The 23,875-nt window shown below is 39.7% G+C and overlaps 1 protein-coding gene across 6 annotated transcripts in view; it reads left to right on the top strand.

The window, feature by feature from the left end:
• ptprea (protein tyrosine phosphatase receptor type Ea) overlaps nucleotides 1–23,875 on the top strand; it is a 59,010-nt gene that overhangs the window by 25,319 nt on the left and 9,816 nt on the right. For 3 of the 6 annotated variants that reach the window (XM_086303955.1, XM_086303957.1, XM_086303956.1), the window contains exons 2-8: nucleotides 1,186–1,440; nucleotides 16,849–16,926; nucleotides 17,536–17,626; nucleotides 18,105–18,178; nucleotides 20,278–20,322; nucleotides 21,520–21,656; nucleotides 22,529–22,619. In XM_086303955.1, coding sequence (XP_086160081.1) covers nucleotides 16,854–16,926; nucleotides 17,536–17,626; nucleotides 18,105–18,178; nucleotides 20,278–20,322; nucleotides 21,520–21,656; nucleotides 22,529–22,619 — 511 coding nt within the window. In that variant the 5' untranslated portion in view covers nucleotides 1,186–1,440; nucleotides 16,849–16,853. Of the gene's footprint in view, nucleotides 1–1,185; nucleotides 1,441–16,848; nucleotides 16,927–17,535; nucleotides 17,627–17,811; nucleotides 17,941–18,104; nucleotides 18,179–20,277; nucleotides 20,323–21,519; nucleotides 21,657–22,528; nucleotides 22,620–23,875 lie in introns of those variants that run through there. The other 3 variants (XM_086303958.1, XM_086303959.1, XM_086303960.1) reach the window with 3 other exon arrangements.

Genomic DNA, 23,875 nt, shown 5'->3' on the forward strand with positions numbered 1-23,875 from the left:
TTCCTTTTTGGGGGCGGAATTTGGTTTCTGTTCCACTTTGTCCTTCCTGAATCTGGATGTTTTGGCTTGTGCTGTTATTTGATTATCATGGGAATCCTGAAGTGTGGCAATTCATTTATTACAGCAAATGTTGACTGCCTGTTTTCCAGTGGGAAAGGGCAGAACAAGGATAGGGCTTTAGGAGATGTTTCTATTAGTTTATTGTAACAGCCAGAGAGAGGGAGAGAAACCCCTCCATCCGCACCTTCCTTTCGCACGGCTAGACGTGACAGTCACCATAGCAACCACTCGGCATGCATGCTCCCCATCGCTATCAAGTGAAAACTGCTGAAATCTTTTCTTTTCTTCTGTGTTTTTGTGTTTTTCTCTTTCTTTTTTAGAAATGTGATTTTTAAGAATTAAAGTTTTATCCAAGAATCCTTCAGCTGAAGGTGAAACTTTATTTATAAGGTTTCCACATAAAAAAAAGCTTCCCCCAGATTCTCAGTTAGATAAATTATGTTCCTTGTCCCCATTTCCTCACCCATCCTCCCCTCCTTCTTTATACCCTCCTTTCAGGTCTCCCATGGGTAACGGAGGGTTTTCTCACACATTCAGACTGAAATTGTTAAAAATGTGTTGGCAGACATACAGGAGGTGGATTTATGTAAACCTATGCTCCATTTCTGGCACATATAGAAAAGATGTGGAGCCTTTTTTTTTTAAATTTGCAAATAAGGTGAGCTGGGATACCAAGTGTTTTGAAAGAGTAATTTGTATTATAGATGGCTTGCAAAATGGGACTTCCCAAAAATAAACTAATGAAAGTTTTTCCCAGTGTGTGTGGATTCAGTGCATAGCCATCCATTACCACTGTCTTGGACTTTGTGCCATCTCCACCATTCTTCTTCTTCTTTTTTTATGAAGACAGTGTTCATGCTTTCTTCTCAATTTACATCAAAGCTAAATAGCATCATTATGGATGAAAGGCAAGGTGTTACTGTCTATATACAGTACCATATACTCATTACTTTGAGGAGGCTATCCTCTGAAATTTGTGCTCTCCTGCTTGCCACATACCATTTCTGCTTAAGACTGGAACTACATCACCCCTTCCTCATCCTCTAGCTTCTCGTCCTCATGTTTCTCTTTGTTGTCAGTTGTTTAATGTATTCTGTGTCCTTCTCCCTCTCTCCTAAAATAAAGGTGGTGAGAATCCCTTTAAGGCTTACAGTGCTGCTCCTCAAACATTTTGGCTGACTCCTGCTTGATAAACTCCTGGAAGTGAAAAGCTGAGACCCACAAGTGATCCAGGGATTCACGTCACTCCAACATGCCTTCTTCTGTCTAACTACTCCCTGGAGATAACTACAACAATGTGACCACTCGAATCGATCAGAACCATGTGACCTGCTATTATGGATACGAGGAAAGGCTTACACTGAATTAAAACTCATCCAGGTAATTCAGCACATTGTGACCTTTGCAATCTGACCATTTGTACTGTATAGCAGCTGCTGACTTATGTTTAAAAAAATCTTTTCACTGTTGAGATTAGTGTTTCACATCTTTTGCTTGGTACAGGGCTTTTCATTTTCTTTGTATATTAATAGACCTTTTACTGCATTGCATCTTGGCCATTCCGTGACTTCCTCAATCTGGATATTCATGGCTCCAGCTTTTGTCTGCGTCAGCTAGTAAACAGTGCAAACAGGAAGTGGCACCATGGTGCATTGCTGTTAAAGCCTGGTCAGCTTAGTGCAAATTAAAAGGGTATGAATATAAAGAGTATAAAATGCTTTCGTTTGTATTTTCAGTATGAATTTGCCAGGTTTTTTTTTTCTGCCTGAAAATGGACTTTAGGGAGTAGACTAAGCACATAAGTGCAATCGTTTCACCTAAAGTTAAAAGCAATGAGTGAACGTCAGGAGGGGCTGGAGCCTGTTCCAGCTGTTATGTGGTGAGAGGCAGGGTATAGCCTCGACAGATGACCAGTGTATCACAGAGCTCACAGAGAGAGATGCAGAGAGCCAATCACACCTACAGCCAATTTAGAATCACCAATTAACCTAACAAGCATGTCTTTGGGGAAAAAAGAATCTCTTAGCAAGAAAAGCCCTGCATGCAACCAGGAGTCTGGAACGAATCAAAGTCACTTTTTTGTAATAATAATAAGAGAAACCTGATTAGCACCTTGTTCTGGTTAGATTTGATTGTCTTGCCCTTTAAAAAGTATTATGAACCTCATATTTTTTGCTTGCAGAATCATGTTGTGACATTAAAGTCGGCAGTGCTAACACTGAAGACTCACTGCTTAAGGCATGAGAGGAGAACTAATGAAGACAGGCATGGAAGTGAATCCAGACAAAAAGGAATGGGTCTTGTCCACCTTTGATACGGATGACAATTAAGTCCTGCGGCTCACAGTTGATATTGTATTGTGCACAAAGCTTGAAAGCTGAGGGGTGGTGAGATGCATAAAACAGGGTAAAGAAAACAGACCAAACAACAGAGCCTTTAACGAGGCAAAAAAACCACAGAGGACGAGTGGGAAAACTCTTTTACGAAGTCAAAAAGCTAAGCTTTTTCTTTTTTCTTTTTTTTTTTTTACAATGTTCAAGTTTTATTATAGTAGAATAGATTTATGTTTGTAGGTGCACTGGCTAACTACAGAAGCTTGCAAACACATCCAAGATTAGTATTCCAGCAGCTAACCACATATGGAAGAGCAACATCTAATGTTCTTCATATTAGATAGCTAACCAGTAGCATTTTTTAAAATATATTTTTAGGGCTTTATTTGCTTTTACCACTTATGTGTTATGACCACAACGGGGCCTTCTGCATTACCTTTATATATGAGTCACCTGCTCAACCCAGTGAGCTAAACCATATGTAATAGAGACAGCACATGTTAATGGTCACGAGTATAAAAATATAAGATATAAAGATGCTAAAAGTTTTTAGCAAACCTGGTGCACGTGAACCAAAGTTTTTAGCAAACCTGGTGCACGTGAACCAATCGATAGGCCAGGGATTCGAATCAGACTGACTGGTAACCGGCTGGTTAACCACACATGTGTTTCATTACTTGCCCATCTAGTTCATGTGTGTACAACATGCACACAGCAGTGCAGACAAATAGTCATGCACTCATAACCACAAATTAAATTAATATAGAACTTATTTACTGTAAAACAAAGACACAATGCACACAAAGGTAAACCATGGGGGGAACCACCACGAAAGTGTAAAAACAAACCTTTTAGACACTTAAATCAAAGGTCACCGCTTTAAATCTTTGCTCAGTATGAGTGAAGCAGTTACAAGAAACTTTTGGTGATAAGTAAAAAAAAAAAAGAAAAAGGATCAATATCCTGTTATCTGGTGAGGTAAAATATGTCAGGTAAAGTTAACTGTTTGTACCTCTTTGCAGTAGCAGAGCTCTTTATTTTCAGTTGTTTAAGTGAGAGGAGATCCTGTAACTTACTGCAGATTTTACAGCTGCAAAAGCGCCACAAAATCCATGCTTTTGACTTTTCTTTTATTTGGCACTCTGCTTTGTTTTTGTGCAGTTGAAATATCGTAGTGAGTAATGGTGATTCAAATAAGGAAAAGGAGAACAATACAGTCAAGGGCAGAAAGGAAGACAAGCCTGAGATGGGAGGAAGGAGAGAGAGAGAGAGAATCGAGAGACTATCTACATGCGTTTTTGTGGTACAATGCGTGGTTAAATCATCATTGTGCTTCCAGCTGCAAATGCATGTGCACGTATCTTATCCAGCGAGTTTGCAAAGAGTGTGTGTCTCTCTTGCTCCCGTTTCCTCTCTGGAGCAGAGCAGTACAGGAAGGCCGGCTGGTTGGCTGGCTGCACAGGAAAGGAAACAGTCTCTATCAAACAGCAGATGGAGGACAGCATGTGCTTACACTGCAGAAACACACACATAAGCACCGACATGCACACACATGTAGCCCTACATACACAACGAATTATGTGCGAAAACAGTAGCTTTTATTAGTAGTATGACCCAGATTGTACGTGTCAGGTGCTGGGAATCTGAACCTTCCAGAGTTGATTTGAAGGAGGAAAATTGCATTTTATAGGAACTTTTGAACTGCTTCCATAACGGCAAGGACGTTTTTTTTCTTCTTGGAAGGTTGTAATGCCCTTTCAACTTGTATCAAAGCATTTTTCCCCCCTAGCTACACATTGCTACAGTCTCTTATAGCTTTTCAGCTTTCAAATGTCTTTTCACGATTGAAAAACAGGCCATGGTCATAGAATAATTGTGCATAGACTTTTGTTTTCACCTGGTTCAGAGCATTGTTTTTGTTCAAAGTTGAAAAAAGGCAGATATGGAAATTATTCCCAAACAGTGTGTAAACTTCTATCAGTAATGCTCCACAGCTGTCCGACCCATTTCATGGGTGTAGGCATTAGCAAAGCCGAGATCTCACCTATTTGTTACGTTTGTGACCTGCTGATCAAAAGTGTTTGTCTGTTGCCAAGATTTAGTGATACCCAGTATGTCATGGCCACCTCTATGGTTTCTGATGCACTGTCATACCTCTGTCAAGAGTTATTAGCAACAGGATAGCTACCATACTGGCCTGGTCTCAACAAGCTTTTGTCAGCAATACGGAGACTGGATGTTGCACTTCCTTTTTCCAAACGGGAGCGAACTCTCCAAGAGGCTTTCGACTTAGGCTCGTGTGTGTGTGTATGTGTGTTTGCTCACTTGTGCAACAAGCCTGCTTAGGAGCAAGGACAATGAGGCTCACTATGGTGCCCAAGGCCTCAGTGAATGACTCATATTTCTATAGGATTCAGGCCAAACAAAAAGGTTACACAATCTTAATCAACAAAGTGGTGCTCATAATATGCTCAGCAGAGGCAGTGATCCCGTGAAAGAGGATTGTGAAAATTTGTTAGGTTCAAGTTTGGGTAACATAATTAGTACGCTTCCTCTTTTACTTTCTCTTAAAAGGAAGAGTGTTGCCTTCTTCTTTTTAAGAAGAAGAAAGCAGTCAGTGCACATTCTGACTTTCTAAATTCAGGATTATGCCACAAAAGACTGGTGTGTTTTGTTTTTCTATATGTTTGTCACCAGGTTCAAGTGACTGTTATTCCTGAAGATGAATAACATCTCTCATTGAGGAGCAATTTTGCTATGGCAACTGGAACTGTGCAAGAGTAAAATTTAGCTCTTCCTGCAGACAGTCAAGAGACATGATAGAAACCGAAAGACAGTCATGGTGTCTCTTATTGAAAGGATTGTTCTAAAGAGAAGGATTTTAAGGTCTGCGTCTGCACCGAGCAGACACGTCTGCTCAATCTCTGCAGAGCAGCAGAGGCAGGCTCCTCATCCTCTCAGCGTGAGCCTTTCACTTATCCCTTCTGGTCCCTCCTCTCTTTTCCTCGCTCAGAATCAAGTGGCTTTTTGTTCTCCCGCAGCAGTGCTTATCACTTGTTTCTCCACTGCTGCCCTCACTCCCTCCTCCCCGTCCTTCTTGTGGTAATGAAAGGATATTTTGGGGGATAGATCTTGTCTGCCCTGTGAAGATCCCAAAGGAGTGTGGTTATCTTTCTGTCTGTGTCTGAAAAAATGGGGTTCTGTGCAAGAACACCCCCTTCTCTGGAGGGCATTCTTCCTCTGAGAGCTAGGTCTGTTTTTAATCCAAGTCTTTGTGTCCGTGCGGATGTTAAATAACTCCCATACCAGAAGAAAAGCTTTGTGGACTCATCATTACAGGCACTAACACTGCACTTTATTTGAGTTCATCTGAATGAAGTGGGTTTGCTCTTTCCCACAGGATTTTTCAATTGCCTGTTATTTCTACGCTTGGATAACATGACATAGGGATGAGGCATACATTGTCAGGGGAAGGAGTCTGTTTGGCCGAATTACTCTTTAAAACCTGATTCCCAGATGGCATCTGACTCAGCTGTTGTTTTTCCACATGTAACTACAGCTTCACCTGTCTAATCACTTTTATTGACCATAAAACCTCCCAAAACAAATTTACAGTCAGTTAAGGAGGTTAACTTTCCATAATGTGACCGGTAGTCATCATTTTCTTTATAGCTTTTGCTGAGATGTTTGCTGAATAAAGGCAACTGCTGAGGCTTAGACTCAGAAAGGCTGAAGTTTCTCAATTGATTTCTTTCTATTAAATGCATCAGAACAGCTAGACCCATAAAAGAGAATCTAACTGAATTATTATTGTGTGGACGTGCAGAAGCTTTGTATGACAGCAATAGCTTTCCACTGCTAAACAGTATCTCAGTATAAGACAATTTCTATTAAAAGCAAACATAATATAGCATGAGCTCTAAATATGTCGTCATGTAGAGCCTCTGAATGGAGTCTGGAGCTGCTTTCTCCCCGCTTAATCACCTCTTGACTCTCATGATGGATGCAGATTGATAAATACCATAATTATCTTGGAAGTCATGTATTTTCAAGTAATGTAGGCCGAGCATACACTCAAATACAAAGAACCCAACAAATGGTTGCCTCATATACAGTAATTTAGGTCCTTATTTGACCACTATATGTTACACTTTGTGCTTTTAATGGCCCTACAGGTTAACAAAAAGATTGCTATATGTCATATTACTGACTAGCTGCTACCTATCTTCTTGTCTCTCTTTCCTTCTGCATGTCTTTTGCCTGTTCATAGCAGAGAGGGGATAATCACCAAGTTGCTGTGCAATGAGAAGTGTCACAAGCCCGTTTTGTCACTTGCAGCCCAGCTGCCATGCATTACTCAGACTATAGGTGGCTCTGATTCGAGGCCATAATTGCCCTGCCTCCGAATAATTGAAAGAGGGGAGGAGGTACATCCCAGAGGTGTCAGGATGGGAGAAAGATGGATGCTGCGGTGTTCAACTCTGTCAGGTTGGAAGATATAAGGGGCTGGGAGGACATGATGAGAGTCTCACAGGGCGCCTTTTTCACCTGCTCAGACAAACGCATAGACACACATGTTGTTGATGATCGACCACTAGCAAAATTATTTCTGACGCGGTGGTTCTCAAACGGGCACCGGCACATGTGTTTCCCATGTATCCTTATTGTAGCTCCATGTGTTTGTATTCCATGGCAGGCAGTGTCGCCTTGCCTGCCAATTGTTAACAGATTTGGTGTAGAAACTTATGCATGGAGAGTATCTGTGCAGGCGTGCAAATCTGTGGATCTGAAATGATTAAAAACCCACTGGCTCTTTGGAAAATATTAACTGTGACTGTGTGCATGTGTGTGACACGTACGGCTGTGTGAACACGCAGACTAAATGAGACTCAAAAAGTGTACGCTCAGATGTGGCGTATGCTGCAGACACCAGACTGGAGTAAATATTTACTACCAATTATGCTCTTGGTTTCAAGGCCTCACCAGAGTGTGACGGCAGCTTCTAAATGCTATAAACACTGGAGACATCAAGTCCTATGCTAAATTTGAGCTACTCTGATATGTTATGACCAGAATGTTTTTAAGAGGATTATCAATAATCGCTTCTGATCTCACTCTGTGTTATTTTTAACTAATATGTAGCAGATAAAAGCTCTTATTTTTAGGTAGGGCACTCTAATGGCATTGCTTTAGGGTCAGGCATAGAAACGGCCACGTCTCAGTCAGCAGGATATTTTGGCCTCAACCTGGCAACCAGCTATAACTCTCTTCCCCTGGCAATGGGTAACAGGGTTTTCTCTTTGCTATTTTGCTAAGTACACAATGCCTTATGCATTTATACGTAACAGGATAAACAAGTGCAAGCTTTTTCACACAGCTTGGATCTCTGTAGGAGATGATACATTTGTTCACATAGAGGTAGAAGGCTGACACTGCGGAGTGGAGCCAGCGGGTCCCCAAGGTCATTACCGCTACCACGGCATCTGAGCGCCTTGGGAAAGGAGGCACAAACTGATTAATGACAATGCTAGGAACACAAGAGGGGAGAAACCCACTCTGCAAAGAGAGCAGTGCTGCAGAGCTAGAGTTGTTACTGTAAAATGGTGCTATAGATAGTGTGAGATACCGCAGAGTGTGTCAAAGTACTGAACTGCATCTTATAATCTCTTAAACTTGATGGACGCTTAATGCATTCAGTGCTGAATGGTTTGTAATTATAGCCAGTGTCTCAAACGTGCATTCTTTCTAATGGTCAGCCAGGGGTTGCAAAGAGAAGGCACATTGGACTGAAGTCTGATAAAATTACCTCAGGAAACACCTCATTGATGTATTTATGGTCACAATTCATAGTTAGGATTAACATTTAATACAAAATTGTGTTGATTTTGTAAATTATGGTCACATTTACAGTAAAGAAGGTTATGTTTAAGGGTGAGCCTACCATGTGATTGACAGTTGTTCCTGTATGAGCCTGCAGTATGCCTTGCTTTTTCAGTTTGAGTCACCTGTTTCTTGTGACATGTGTTCACAAATACAAGATGACGCCAGTCAGCTGAAGCTTAAAAGAGGACTTGGGCAATGTCATGATGGCTACACTCATCTTTTATATACAGTGATAGTGAGCAACCAAGCTGGACTTATCTTATCTTGATACCTTTAGCACACTGTGCTAATATAAACCAGAAATCATTCCATGTCCTTGATTGACTAGAGACTCTTTGAAGTGCATTTTGTTACTCTGCACTGCTTGTTACTCCTAAACTAATAACATTAATATAAATGGCTTTATCTTTACTTGTCTCTGGTTGCACTGAACCTAGTTGGTGTAATTTAGACCAGTGATTCCAAAAGTGTGACTCGGGGCCCCCTTGTGGGCCACAGTAACAATAGAAATTCAGTTTGAAATTGATCAAGTATGTATAGTTACATATTCAAGGTAATTTATTCATTTATATAAAAAGTAAATTAAAGCTGGTAATCTTGCAAGGAACTCTATCTCGGATGGAGTGAAGATGTAAGATTGGGTGGGTCCCTTGTGGATTTTCTGGATTTTAGATGTGCTGCAACACTTGCAACTTTAGACTGTCATACTTTAAGGACCAGTAGTGTGGTGAATGGCTTCACCATTTTCCCTTTTTCATGCTGTTATACTTCAGTTTTGACACATGTTCAACTTTTAATTGACTTAGAATCTGTAGCTGATCAAGGAATCAGATAAACGTATGGTTTATCATAAGTTCCGTATAGAACAGAACTTAAATTTACACCCAGTAAATGAAACTTTTTCCCCCAGTTTTCTAATTTTCATTAGCCTTCATTAGACCTCTACTGACTGATACCTGACCTCATTAAAATGCTATTAATTTGCATTTTAGCACACATGAAAGGTGATTCTAGTTAGAATCAGAATATTTTCATTTACTACTGAATGATCCTGCCCTCTTCTACCACATAAACATCATTTTAGCAATTTTCAACCATTGTTATGTGGTTGCCAGGCAATGTGGCGGCATACTAATATATCAGATATCATAATATTCAAGTTTTGTGGGTGTAAATGAGATTTTATTGCCATGAAATGAAAATGCGATATGATAAATGACAATGCAGTGTTTTTATAACATGACACAGTAGTAGGTGGTTGCTAGGCAACATGATGTTATAATATCTGCTATGGATAAGAACCTTCAAGTGCCTAAGATGTACCTTTGTGCCAGATTTGGTTGCTTAACTCCTGATCATGTTGGAGTCTTGAGAAAACTGACAGAGATTTTGTGTATTTTAGTAAGACTTGCAGGCAAATATGTAAATCAGTGTCTAGACTTTAACGTTAAATAAATATGAAACAGAAATAAAAGTGCCCATAACCAGGGGTCATGAATTGTGTCTGGGCATGTTAAATGTTAAAACTCTCTCTTACACTTTTTACTAAAAGGCACTTTTCTTTATGAAACAAAAGGCTGGATTGACATCAGCTTTTCAGTTTTTCATTTAGTGCCTCTGTGCAGGATTTTCTTTTCTTTAAAAAAAAAATGAAGCGTACATGTGCAACATCCAACAGGTGCCACGCTGGTGGCAGCATTGCTGATCAGGTTGCCATGGAAACACAATTTGAACAACACCTTTATACATATTGGAACAAACTGGTGGTATAATAACTGAAATCTTATACCGGATTCTAATGGGTCAAAAATGGAGAAGACCGGGCTCCTGCAGTTTCATTTTAAACATTTGCATGGAGTAAATCGTGAAGCAGTCAGAGTTTAAAACCTTGTATGTTGTCTTGAAATCAAAGAGAAGCAGAAGTTTTAAAAAAAAACATTGAAAACCTTGTGTAACTAGGTTACATTGCGCGAGAAACCTCTGCACATCTGTGTGCACAGATGGACACTCCAGCACCATTTCCTCTGTCAATGCTGTGAATGTAGTGCACTGTCCTTTAAATAGCTAACCCAGCTCAGGTTTATACACTGCAGCTCCCCAGTGACTGAGACCACAGAGACAGCGAGACGTGTCACAGGCCGACTTACTCAAATAGAAAGTGTCAACTTGTTGACCGTGTTTTCTGGTCAAAACTGGTTGATTTAACACTTGCATTCTGCACATTTAGGGGCTTTATGACGTTCTATAAGTTAGGTACCCAAACACCATAACATTTTATTGCATTTCGCCAAAAGCTGGGTTGTCACTACAGAATAAACATTTTAGGAAATGATTAAAATTGATAGAGCAGCTGAACTATTCTAGGTTTCAGTCCACAAACACCGCGAAACATAATCATACAACTTGCAATATCACCGTTTATTTTCACACCTATTCCTTTTTTCTGCACCTTTCTGCCCCGATGGCAAAATATTACAGTAAAAACTTTACACAGACACAGAACTAACCACAGCATGTCACACAGGACAGGTCTTGCAGCTTTCTGGATGAATAGTGTTTGTTGAGTTCTGTTGTGGTACTACCGCAAAAGAGCAGCCGAAAAAAGAAAATGCACAAAGTCACCTGATCACTTTTATTCTTGTAACAACCACAATTTAAGTGTGTTGGCACTGCCCCCTGCTAACCGCGTCTGTATTAGTGATGTTTTTTTACCACAATAACACATGCACAGAGCAAAAACCCAAAGCGCATTATTCTGCAGATATGCATATAATTTACTTATTTTATTATCATCCAGCACAGAGCTCTACTGATTTCTAAATTCCAGAATTTATTATAAGAAAGTATCACCTACTTATATTTATGGTCGTATTTATTGTGTAAATGAGTACATTCAGTATAAATATTTTGATATTTTGTGACACAGGTTAATATTCTAGTAGGAAGTTTGAGAAGATTTCTTTTAAGTGTGAAGTCACAGATAGCAGAGTGTTGGCTTTAAGTGGGTATTGTACACTGATGCAGACACGTACAAAAGCAGCTGTGGACACCAGGGACAAGGCGACATTCCTGTAACAATACCTGAAGGGCTTTCTTACTTTGCATTGTAAAATAAAATCTCAGTGTACAAGTGCACTTGGTCAGAAGAAAACACCATCGGGCTGTCAAATGTCCACATGGATGTTGAAAATTGTGTTAGTTGGACTCAACTGGTGGATGTAGATTTTTAAATTTTTTATCTACATGCTTACTTACATTTAGTCCGAGCTGCACTATGTCTAATAACTGTATTCAAGCTTGAAGACGTTTCATGTATTTTGTGTCAAAAATCTGGTAAAATTGCTGAATACAAAGTTTGATCTACTGTGTGGTGTTTGGTTATCAAATCTCTTGAAGTACAGGCTGGCTCGACACTAGCACCTGCACGACTGTGGTGTGCACAGTGTCTCTCCCGTTGTCTTTAGCTAAGCTAACCTTTGTGATAGAAGGTTAAATTAACTGACAGACATGAGATTGGTATTGATTGTTTAATTTTCTCCCAAAATGTAGTCTTAAATAGGGCATTTCTGAGTTATAAATAAGTTGATAATGTTTAAGTTTAGCAGGACTGTGCAGGAAGCAATGAAAAGAAGGCCTGAGATAACTTTTTCCCCCTTTTTAATAATCTGCCCTGCAGATTTTGGCTATAAAAAAAACTTGTGGCCTAAAGGGTAAACAGTCTGGCATTATTTTGCTCGAAGGACACAGTGTACCTCCCGCCTCTTCAGCCTGTCACATCACCCCTACACCCACAACCCATTCTCTGAATTCCCAAGCTGATGTATCTGAATGGACAGAGAGACTCTGTGCCCAGAGAAGCCACGTTCAGTAGAACTGACAGTCCCGAGAACACCGTTTCTGTCAAATGCAAGGACAGCCAATTTCTCTGTCTTATCTTCTAATTGTAACAAGCTTGTCTTTCTGACAGTTAAGATCCTAGGGCTAATTAGTGAGACAATGGAAGACCAGGGGTATCATTATGTCACTTCTGTGGTGTTTTTTTTTTAACCTAGACTGAAAGAATGGCAGAACATGGAGCACACCACAAGGAAAACACAATTCCACAGAGAGCAATAGCTCATCCTCCAAAACACAACTGTGTCAGGGAAAAACATTTATCAGACTACTGATTTGGGAATAGATTCACCATGACTCAGAATTCCCACATCGCCTTTTTACAAAGCCTCCCTGGTGACATGAATAGGGAAAATAATGCCGTGTCGCCACAAGATGTTTTTGCTTCACGCGATATTATCTCTACAGAGCTCTCCAGCTGTGGTCTGTAAACAACAGAATCTGTATCTTGTAGCCACGCATTATTAAGATGTGAACACAATCCAGCTATCACGTTCCCACGCCTTGTTAGCTCATAGCCAGGAGTCATTGATCTTGTTGCCTCACAACAATATTTTTTACCACTCATGTAACCAGGGGGCCTCCTTTTCATTTTTAGAGTTAGAATGAAGATCTTTATATTTGTGTGATTTGTCTTACTGATATCTGGGCATGTGTGCGTATGTTATGAAGTACGCTGGTTTTCAGAGGAAGCAGGGTATAATCAGTCAAATCAGTTGTGACTCACACAGTGCACACCACGTGCCAAAGGTCTCTGCTAACAGTTTCCATAGTGGTGACTTTTAGGTGAATCAGTTTTATGGTATTATGATAAAATGATTTCTTATATGGCAACGAACATATACAGGAAACAGTCAGGTCAAGTAAATCTATTTATAAGCACATTTAACTACACAGGTTGACCAAAGTGCTGTAGGCGAGGTTATTCAGACATATTGTGTCATAGCAATGGTTGTCATTTCCTCCTGAGATCCCAAGGCATTCTAAGACCAAATTAGATATGTAATCCCTCTAAAGAGTTTCCTGAAAAATCTCTAAAGAAATGTTGCTAGAAAGCCTTCAAAGCAGATGCCTGAACCAACTCAGCTGTGAAGTAATTCCTTCCTAACAGGATTTTTACGAGAAATGTCAAATTTGGGTCTTTTGTATTTAAGTTTGCCTAAAATCAAGTTGGTAAATTTATAGTTCTGTTAACACAAAATCTTGTTTAGCGTTTCCCTGCTCAGTTGTGGTAGAGAAAACGCAAAAAAGACATTTTTCCCTAAAGGACTTTGCTGTCTCAGATTGGCCTTAAATGCACTTAATTCCTGAAACAAGGATTGTGCCCACTAATATGTAGGCATGCTAAGGAAATAAGGTTCGGTTTTGACAGTGACCGTAAACTTCTTAATAGATTTTTAAAAAAAAAACAGCAACAAAAAAAACAAATTATTAGAAAAATCAAGAAAGTAGTGCGAGCTTAAAAATTTGATGTGATACTGATTTTTCCTGCTGTAACTTCTCTGTAAATTACATGTTCCATGTTCTCTTTAACTTACTCTCATATAGTGTGCCTCATATTAAACAATTTCCTGTAGTTGCACAAAACCACAGAAAGATACATGAGTTAGAGCCAGAAATCAGCCTTTGCATTCTGTCAAAGAATATGAGCAATAATAATAATAATAATAATAATAATAATAATAATAATGGATACTTTATTGATCCCCATGGGGAAATTACTTGTTTTTCTCTGCATTTGACCCATTCACTCAGTGAAGCAGTGGGCAGCCCACTAAGCAGGCGCCCGGGGAGCAGTGTGTAGGGACGGTACCTTGCTCAGGGGTACCTCAGGGTAGCCGTTAAGTGGATTCGAACCTGTCAGTGTCCACTAGCCCAGTCCACTATATGTAGCATTCATTTTTTTAAAAAGATGTGTGTGGTAAAGCAGCGCAGATAGGATAAATGGAATATACTAGAGTAAGCATAAAATGTGATTTATTTTTATAATATTATTATACATAGATATATATACATAATATATAGTAAGCATTTCTTTTTCCAGTATTCCAGCACATACACAGATGGTGCTTAACTAATATTGCATTGATTTATATTAGAAATCTCATCCTCTACTTTTATCACATCCCATCTACACAAGTTGTTCCTTTTCTATAGCTGATGCCTTCCATTCTGTAGCCCAGGATAAGCAAATATGCCACAGAGGTAACTCTATGCTTCGGTAACCTGGGTCATGCATGCCACTGAAATGAGTAGCTGTCTAGCTGGCCAAGACAATCCCCTTCCCCAAAGCTAGTTGGACATGTCTCCTATAATAAAATAAAGATGCCCCCCCTCCCCGAAGCTTCCATCTCCCATGACCTATTTTCTTTATGGCTAACGGTTGGTGGCTAGCTGCTGAGTGGTAAATGCACAAAGGACAATACACAGATGAGAGCACACAAAATGTGATTATAACTGTTTGACTAGGATCTGACCCTAACTAAAGGACAGCTGTTTTTTGCTGAGTTAGCTATCCAGAGTAATAGTCGGTAGTGTTATTAATAGTATAATAGTGTGAGAAATGTCCTCACAAAAAGAGAGGAAAGGAAGTTGGTGATCTCCTCAAAGATGCTAATGAGGTCAGACAGGAGACCACTGCACCGACAAGACGGGAAAAGCTGGAAAGCAGAAGCTGAACAGCATGTAGTCCCAAAGGAGTAGTTGAGTCACACAGGGGGTTGGAGGCAAAAACACGACAGGGTGACATCTCTGGAGATGATACAGGAGCCATGAACTGGGAGAAGCTTAGAAGAAGCAGCAACACTTAACCACAAGACACAGCCATAGGCCTGGCTGTGAGCACTCCGCTGGGTGTCCCTGCTGAGCCATCGTATACACAAACAGACAGAAGCAGGATACATAAAATTCAGTGCAGCCTGTGTAGAGGAAAGTCCCAAATGGTGCTGCAAATCTATTTCCACATCACAGATACACCAAGCCTTACCCCAAGGATTCACACACTGTACAAACTCAACTCAATAACCTCCCCCCTCATCCGAGCCTGTGACATTTGCAGAGAAGACCTTAAAGAGGGGGATAAGAGCAAAGACAGAGCTGGAGAAACGGGGGTGGGGAGGGGCTCCTCCTCTTCCTCTTTTCTCATTAGAATTCTCTCATCAGTCTTCCCCACAGAGCAGGGGCTTGACATGTCAGGGTTTATTAATTGCTCCAGGAAATATTATTGACCTGGACCTTCTGCGCCTTCTCTCCCCACTGCGGTCGGTGTCTCTGCTCTGCTGCCTCCGCATTCCTTTGGTGTCCTGCCTGGACCCATTACAGGACACTGCGGCACAGCGTGGAGGCTTCAACACAGTGTCTTCATTGACTATGCACTTGGCCTGGGTTTTCTTTTCACTGCAGCTGCAAAGCTCCACCTCACACACACATACGCTCTCTCTCCCAGGCACACCTGCAGCCTTGGGGAGAGAAAGCGCACACTTCATTATGGTGTGATAGAAGCTCTGTGTTGGTGCCCTTTGCTGAAATTCCAACTTTTGGAATGCTTTGGTGAAAAAAAAAATCTTTTTAAAGGTGCAAACATCTCAAGGCTTATTGGTTTTTAAATCCCACCAGTAGTTTTTTTTTTCTTTTTTCTTTCCTTTTTTTAAAAAGAGGTGCTTAAATCAGTCCGATGTGAATCCAGTCTGACTGCTCAAACATTAGAATCAATTAAATTATCTGGTTCCATCTACGAACGGCAAAAAGATAATTCAGTTGCGACTCTTGGATGTCACTGTACAAGGACAATCTGAAAATCTGTGTGTGTGTGCAAGTCTTGTATATTTGTGAATTTGAACAAACATTTGCGTTTGCGAGCAGTGAAGGTGACAAAAGGAAGAGTATCTAATGTTTTTTGTGAAACCTCTTGGTGTGCGTCGCTTGATTTCATGCCTCGTGATCGTACTCTCAACTTGGATAGGACATTCATTTATAGCTCAACGTCATATGACATCTAGTGCTTTTGCTGGCACACATGGGGTGTGACTGTGGGAGGTTTCTTTAACTTTAAAGCCCTATTCTTGGTATATCCTGGAATTGAATTGCATTGGAAACTGCCGAAGGAAAACAGTTGTTAAGACTACTAACTTCTTTCCTAATCTGAAAATACATTGATGAGTCGAAATGGTTGTAATAATTGTGCTGCCATAACCTTAACCATCATGTGAAACCCCTTTCATATGAAATTACTTTAAATGAAAGCTTTAAAGGATGTGTTTTTCCTTGGCCTGTGTATTACCTTTGGATGCTTTATTGCTGGATTTATTAAGGAACTATGTTTTTTTTTTTTTTACCAGATTTAAAAAAAACAAAACAAAGAACAATAAAAAAAAAAAACTGGTCTATTGTGCCACCATGTGGACATGTTTGGCATTACACTGGGGTTTTTATGACAGCACTAATGAATGACCAGGATATGAGTGTGTTGTTCCATTGTGTCCCAGCGAACTTTGCACCGATGAGCACATTCCTGAAAGCAACGGTCATGAATAAAGAAATGAGCCTCATATCAACCAACCATGGCTTTTGTTTCCTCTGAATAGTGATATTATCCAACTCCCACATCCACATGAATCTTGAGTTTGCAGGCATGTCTGGCACTAAATTTAATATCCGTCTTCATTTTGTTTTTCTGCAGTCACAATGGTTCTACTTTTGTTTGTCACGACAACAACAGCAAACAATTCCACAACAGTGAACAACAACAGTAATGACGGTAAGAGCACAAACAAGGTCACTTCTACCTTAATGTGTGAGACTGCACAGCACTCAACAATCTGTGACAGCGACCAGATCCCATCCCCACACACTGCACTCGGTGCTTTTCCATAAGATATAATTATAATACATCTTCTGCAATGCAGGCATCAGCTTGATAATAGCCTTTTTTTCTTACACAGCCTTGTTATTACCAGATCACAGTGAACTTCAGGAACCCTGGACAGTAATTTAAGGCTTATTGTACATCTTTATAAACACAGATAATGGTCGGCTGTGTGGCTGTGACTCTTGGTTGAGTCGCCACTCTAAGAGTCTGTTGTTTTCTGATCGACACTCCAGGAGGATGAAATATGCTGATGCTTATCTCTATAGACAAAATACTGCTAAGGCCAGTTATTAAATCAGCTCTGTGGCCACAAGAGTTTACTGGAGGTGCTTTGCTTCATCAAGTATTTATGTGATGAGTTCATGTGATGCACACATGAATGCTGCAGAGCATTTGCGCACACAGGCACATATATTATCAGTCTTGCCCCCTCTTCCTGTTTCTTTGTTGGTGGTGTTACATGACCCCTGGCTGTGACTTTCCTTCTCCTTTAAACAGAAACCACAGGTAACCAATACATCATCTCCACTGTGCTGGTTGTGTCCCTGCTGGTGCTCATCATCGCACTGCTAGCCTGGTACTTCCTCAGGTAAAAACTCCCACCCTGCTGGGATTCAGTTACTTCACCTTATCCCTCTCCCTGCTCTTCACTCACTGGCTATTAGCCAGGCTCAGGGGCAGAGCTCCGGTGACAAACACTTCCTCCTTTAGTCATTAAGGCGGAGCCCCGTCAGGAAGTGCTGTAGGCTGACTCCCTCTCATGCTTCGAACAGAAAAGACTGTGACAGTAGAAGTAGGCAACTTAACAGAGTGAATAACAAATTCTGTACCGCATTCAGACTACAACTCTGTCTCTCCTTGACATCAGCTAATGAGAAAAAATAGCTTCTCAAGTTTCAGATGGTAGGTTGGATAGCTTTTTTTCCAAGGTTATCTTTTGGCAGATGTTATAATTTAACTACAATGAAGAACTTTGGTTAAACGAAAACAGCGTAGATGATTTTACCATGTCATCATCTTTTCTTGTGTTTTACATCGCGGTAACGTCTCTGTTCTTTTCCTTGCAGGTTAAAAAACCAGAGGAAAGCTGTAGTCACAACAGTTGACAAGAAGATACCAAATGGCATCCTGGAGGAACAAGGTAACACTGTGAGACACAATGTAGGTTGTAGAGTTAAAACGTGGTGCACAGAAACAGAAACTTAAAGTGAAAAACAGGCTAGAGATTAAGATATGCATCGATAGGGAGCTGCAAAGAGGTTTTATATTTGTAACTGTATATGCAGGTTGTCCCACCATTGCCTTGTGGTTGTTTTAAACTTCCTGTGGTTGATGTGAAAAACAAAACGCTCTATTATCTTTACCACTTTGTATAGCTTTTTGACAGCGTATGTAAGATTAGTTTGGAACATTATTGGTACAAAGGGTAGTTCTTCTCTCTGAGCAGTTTTTGACAACTTGTAGCGACATCATAATAGTTTCATGTAAAGTACCACATGACAGGAGCTATCAGCTCTTACAGGAAACTCGCTGAACTCACTGAACATGTTTCAATCTTCTTTTGGAAGTATATTTTTGTCTAACGCTACAGAGGAATGTAGAGAGCATGTTGTATTTATCCAAATGGGAAATAGTATATCACTGAGCTAAGGGGAAATAAAATACACAACACACCCCAAATTTGTTGTTATATCTTGTTGACATCTTGCTGCCGATCACAATAATTTTAAACATGAAACGGTGTCATATTACAAAAGTATTTTATATGAAACTGAAACTTTCACTCGATAGGGAAGTGTAGTACTTAATTGCTTTTTAATTCTAAATTCTACACGATTTGAAAGATTGATTAATTAAAGTAATATGTCTGTATAATGAAACTATAAAATATACACTGTATTGCTTTTTTTTTTTTTTTTTTTTAATTTTATCGCTTATTGTTGTCTACATTCATTATACACTCACTGGTCACTTTATTAGGTATACTTTGCTAGTCTTTGGCTGGACTTCCTGTTGCTTTTAGAATGCTTTAATTCTTCATTGATTAGATTCAGCAAGGTGCCAGAAGCATTTTGATTTTGGCACCTTGCTGATGGCATCATACAGTTGTTGTTGACTTTTTGGCTGATGTGAATCTCCTGTTTCTTACATGCCAAACGTTTGCAACAGAATTGGGATCAGGTGACTGTGGAGGCCATTTAAGTACCGTGAATTCATTGTTATGTTCAAGAAACCAGTTATAGATGATTTGGGCTTTGTGACATTGCATGTTATCCTACTGGAAGCAGCCATTGGAAGATGGGTACAGTGTGGTCATAAAGGCATAAACATGGTCAGCAATAATATTCAGGCAGACTGTGGCTTTTAAACAGTGGTAATTGGTACTAAGGAGCCCAAACTGCACCAAGAAAATATCCCACACAGCTTTACCAACCTGAATTGTTGATATAAGGCAGTATGGATCCATGCTTGTTGTTTGTGTTTGTTGTTCATGCTGTTTATGCCATCTTGACCCTACCATCCAAATATCATTGAAGTCCAGACTCATCATCCTCCATTGTCCAAATTTGGTAAGACTGTGTGAATTGTAGTAACAGTTTCCTGTTCTTAGCTGGCAGGAGTGACACTGTATATGATCTTTTGCTGCTGTAGTCTAGCTGCTTCAAGGTTCGACATTTTGTACGTTCAGACGTGATCTTCTGTGTACTTTGGTTGTAACAAGTGGTTCAGTTACTGTTGCCTTTCTATAAGCTTGAAATAATCAAGCCATTCTCCACTGACCTCTTAAATAAATGAGACATTTTACTCCAGAGAACTGCTGCTCAATGGATAATTTCTCCTATTTTGGACCATTATCTGTAAACCCTAGAGATGGTTGTGAGGGAAAAGACCAGCCCATCTGGCACTAGTAACCATGACACGTTCAAAATCTCAGAAATCACCTTTCTGATGCTCTTCCTGAATTTCAGAAGATTGTCTTAAGGATTTCTACATGCCTAAATGCACTGAGTTGCAGCCATGGGATTGGCTGATTAGATATTTGTTAATAAGCAGTTCAACAGGTGTACCTAACAAAGTGGCCTCTGAGTGTATATACATACAAGTTTTTTATTTGTACACAGTACATCTATGAGGATTACATTATCACAATGAATGAAATGCAATGCTTGATCACAGTGCTGTGTTGTCCTCTGTACATGTCTGTGTTACAAGTGATGTGATGTGTGTGTTATGTTTTAGAGCTTGGACACAGTACTGAGTCGTTATACACCATTATACCACCAGGTCAAGTATACAGGGTGGCAGTATCAGGAACCTTTTACTAACCCTCTCTCAGTACTTTTCCAGTCTGTATTTTGCAAATTGTGACGCTAACAGAATGCCTTGCCAGTGCGCTGGCAAACCTGTGGGATGGTGTAAATGGGTTCTCCCTGGGGTTCCTTTTGGGTTTTTTGGGTTTTAATGTCTGATGTGTGGTGATCATCCAGTACTTGCACTCTGTTTCCTGTTTAGCAAACACGCACCAGCATCACATATGGGTGAAAAGCAGTTTGGTCATGATTTTGTTTTTTGATTCATTGTAAAGCAGTTCAGTAAACTAATTCAGTGATTCCCAACCAGATATGCTTCAGTCCCAAGGTGCGCTATTGTAGACTGAACTAGTCTAGTCTTTTACTAAATAGCGTCAGACAGTCTTCAGAATATGTAATGCTATTTAATAGGCTAGAATAGTGTAAACAGCTAAAAGGAGTGGATAAATGGTCATAATACCACAAAGAAGTAGACAAATTGTTGAAATTACAGCTGAAAATAACGTTAGCGAGAGCTGAAATGCATGGCTAATAATTAAGCTGTCAACATAGTCAGCTAAAGGCAGCTAACAGATACACATTCAAGATGTCAGCTAAAAGGAGCTAGTATACCATTGAAATTATGGAAGTAACACTAGCAAATAAGTGCTTTAGCTATTTAAAGTGTTTAAGTAACTAATAGACAGTCAAAATAGTTAGCCAATGAGATCTGATAAAATAAAGTATTAGCTATTAGTTAAACCAATGATTTGCCTAAAATTACTGATAAAATTAGAGTGGTAATCATACGGTGAACTGTAGAAAAAAACATATGAAACTAGTATATTGCATAATATTATATAGGTTGTGCAAAGTAACCCCCTAAAGTGAAATCAGTAATTGAGATATGATTCCCTTGCCACATGACAAAAAGGTTGGGAACCACTTTTCTAAATAAACCAAATCAAATGTTTTGCATTGAATTACATTCAACTACTCATTTAACATAGCTAAATATCACAGTGACACCAATTTGATTTATTAATAGCAGACAACTTTTAAATACTAAGCTGAATGATGCTAATGTAAATTTTATTTGAACACAACAAATAATTTAATGGCAAAATATTAAAACCAAACAAAGAAATCAGCTTAGGTTGGGTGATAAACCCACTGTCTCTTCTCCCCACAGAGCAACAGACGGTGGTTCTTCTGCCCAGATCCTCTTCTGCCTCCAAGACATACTTGCCCATCCCAGTTGACCACCTAGAGGAGGAATACAGGCTCCGCTCAGCTGATGATGGCAAGCTGTTCAGGGAGGAGTACAATGTAAGCCGCCCCACTTCTTTTTTTTTTTTTTTTTCCTGGAAGTTAGATTAGCGGTAGTTAACGGTAATCACAAAGCAGTTTTGTGTGGTTTAAACAATCAGAGTGATGCTTACATCAGGCATGTGAGGCAGGGCTATTATGGTGCCTTCATGTGCATTTGTAGGTCTGTTGAAATATTGGTTCACTTTTTTCCTTTTTTAAACACACTGCAAGTGCCTCCCCACCTCTAATTCTATGCATGATTTACCAGTGAAATTTAGTTACTTACATTTTAAACCTTCACGCAGTGTTACTCAGTAACACTGTGTGAAATGATTTACAATGGTCAAACTTCGTCATATCTGTGTTGTGGCAACAAAACTATCACAAACTATCCAAAACTGGACTGAAAGGGTTTTCCCATAACTGTAATGTTCTCCATGTTCATATGTGAGCAAGAGTTCAAAACCATGACTTACATGTGTATTTTTGTTCAGGGAAAACTACGGGAGCTTTATTTATTGCACCTCCCATGACACATAACTGATCTGATACTGGTCTGATACATACACCCACACAGATGGAAAAAATACCCCTTCGTCTATATGTGTCTATGATTTAGAATTTGTGTCAAAATAAAGAGTATGATTCATGCTTTATGTTAACACATTGAAGTATGATTTCATTTAGATGGTTTATCAGTACAGACAGAGGAAGCTGAAGTTCTCAGCTTTTAATGGAGAACTGTTTATGGCAGGCAGCAGAGGAAGTGCCTACACTAAGGCTGAACAAAGCCTTGCATAGAGCAGAACACAATGCACTGGCCGTGAGCTGCTGACGAATCATTTTTCATTATGTGCGCGTATATTCAAAACTATCATTTTATTTTGCAGTCCTTGCCAGGGGGTAATCCCCAAGGGACATACGAAGAAGCAAACAAGGAAGAAAATAAGGAGAAGAACAGATACCCCAACATCCTTCCCTGTGAGTATACTTTCTGTTCAGTTTTCTGAGTCACACCTACAAGCTTCCTGTCCCATGTGTCACATGCCTCAAACACTCTTGTTTCCCTTGCTACAGTAGATTCTTCAGAAGAGTTTGTGTGTTCAGTTGCAATGAAGTGGTTTCATCACAAATCTTTTTTACTTGCGGTTTCTGCTGTATTTTCACAATGCATCACGGTTTAGGTTTTTTTAAACTGTTCTTCACCTTAAATAAATGGTTTGAATTCCATGGAAACATGTTCATTTGCTTTCAAGGCAAGAGCTACCACTTATTTTAATACAAACCTTCTAGTCACCCTATCACAAAGACTTGAAATATATACTTCCTATACTTTTACGGAGCCATGTTTCTATTTTTGGACTCTTCAGAATAATCTTCATCCTCATCTTGGCCTTGGTGTAGCTCCACCCCCCACCCAGCTGTATTATGATTGGCTGCACCTTGCAAACTGAAAGTTTGAACAGCAGGTTGGAGGGGCTGCTGTGCTGACACAGTCAGAGCTATGACCACGTTAAAGACAGATTAGTGATTGTTGGAAGCCAGATTTGTGAAATACAGGTTTTATAGAATTTATAATGAGACTAGGTTTGCCCAAGAGCCACAGATGAATAGTATAAAATATAAATAATTGCTTAATTTCAAGGGGAAGTGGTAAACAAATTTGTAAGAACAAAGGTGGTTACATTCTACGGTTCTTATGTCATAGCGTTTCATATGGTCCTTGCTGTGTTAGCTCTGCAGATCAGTAATCACAGTACGTCTCTGTGCTATCAACAAGCAGCTGCGTTGTCTCTGCAGAGCCAAAACATCCAATTCCATCAAAAACACTCAGGTCACTGTACTTCAACAGACTCCACTGAGAGAAAACTGTTTCAGGCCTTCTTAAATGGAGACCAAATACCAAAATGATGACATTGGGAATCACTTGAACATACACTGAGTGCAGCATTTTCAGCTTTCTCCGGGTTTAAGGGAATACGGGTCTGCTGTAAATATATACAAATAGTGTAAACAAATGACAGTAAACCAGAAGAGCCTTAAAAAAGTTACTGCTTGTTTAAAGGCTTAATGCCAAATTAGTCAGGCAGTCTGCTGATTGTGGCTTCAGACTGCACAGACATGCTTTAATCTTCTCATCCAGCCATCTCCAAGAAAGCAAAAGTATATTTCTCAATATATATATTTTATAATCATTTTTAATAATGTAGTAATGATACACATTGTAAACTGATTTA

This window comes from Aulonocara sp. 'chitande type north' Nkhata Bay, linkage group LG8 (assembly GCF_057382095.1).
Source record: "Aulonocara sp. 'chitande type north' Nkhata Bay isolate Kocher_YH1m ecotype deep benthic linkage group LG8, A_spYH_male_GT1.1, whole genome shotgun sequence".
Classification (NCBI taxonomy): domain Eukaryota; kingdom Metazoa; phylum Chordata; class Actinopteri; order Cichliformes; family Cichlidae; genus Aulonocara; species Aulonocara sp. 'chitande type north' Nkhata Bay.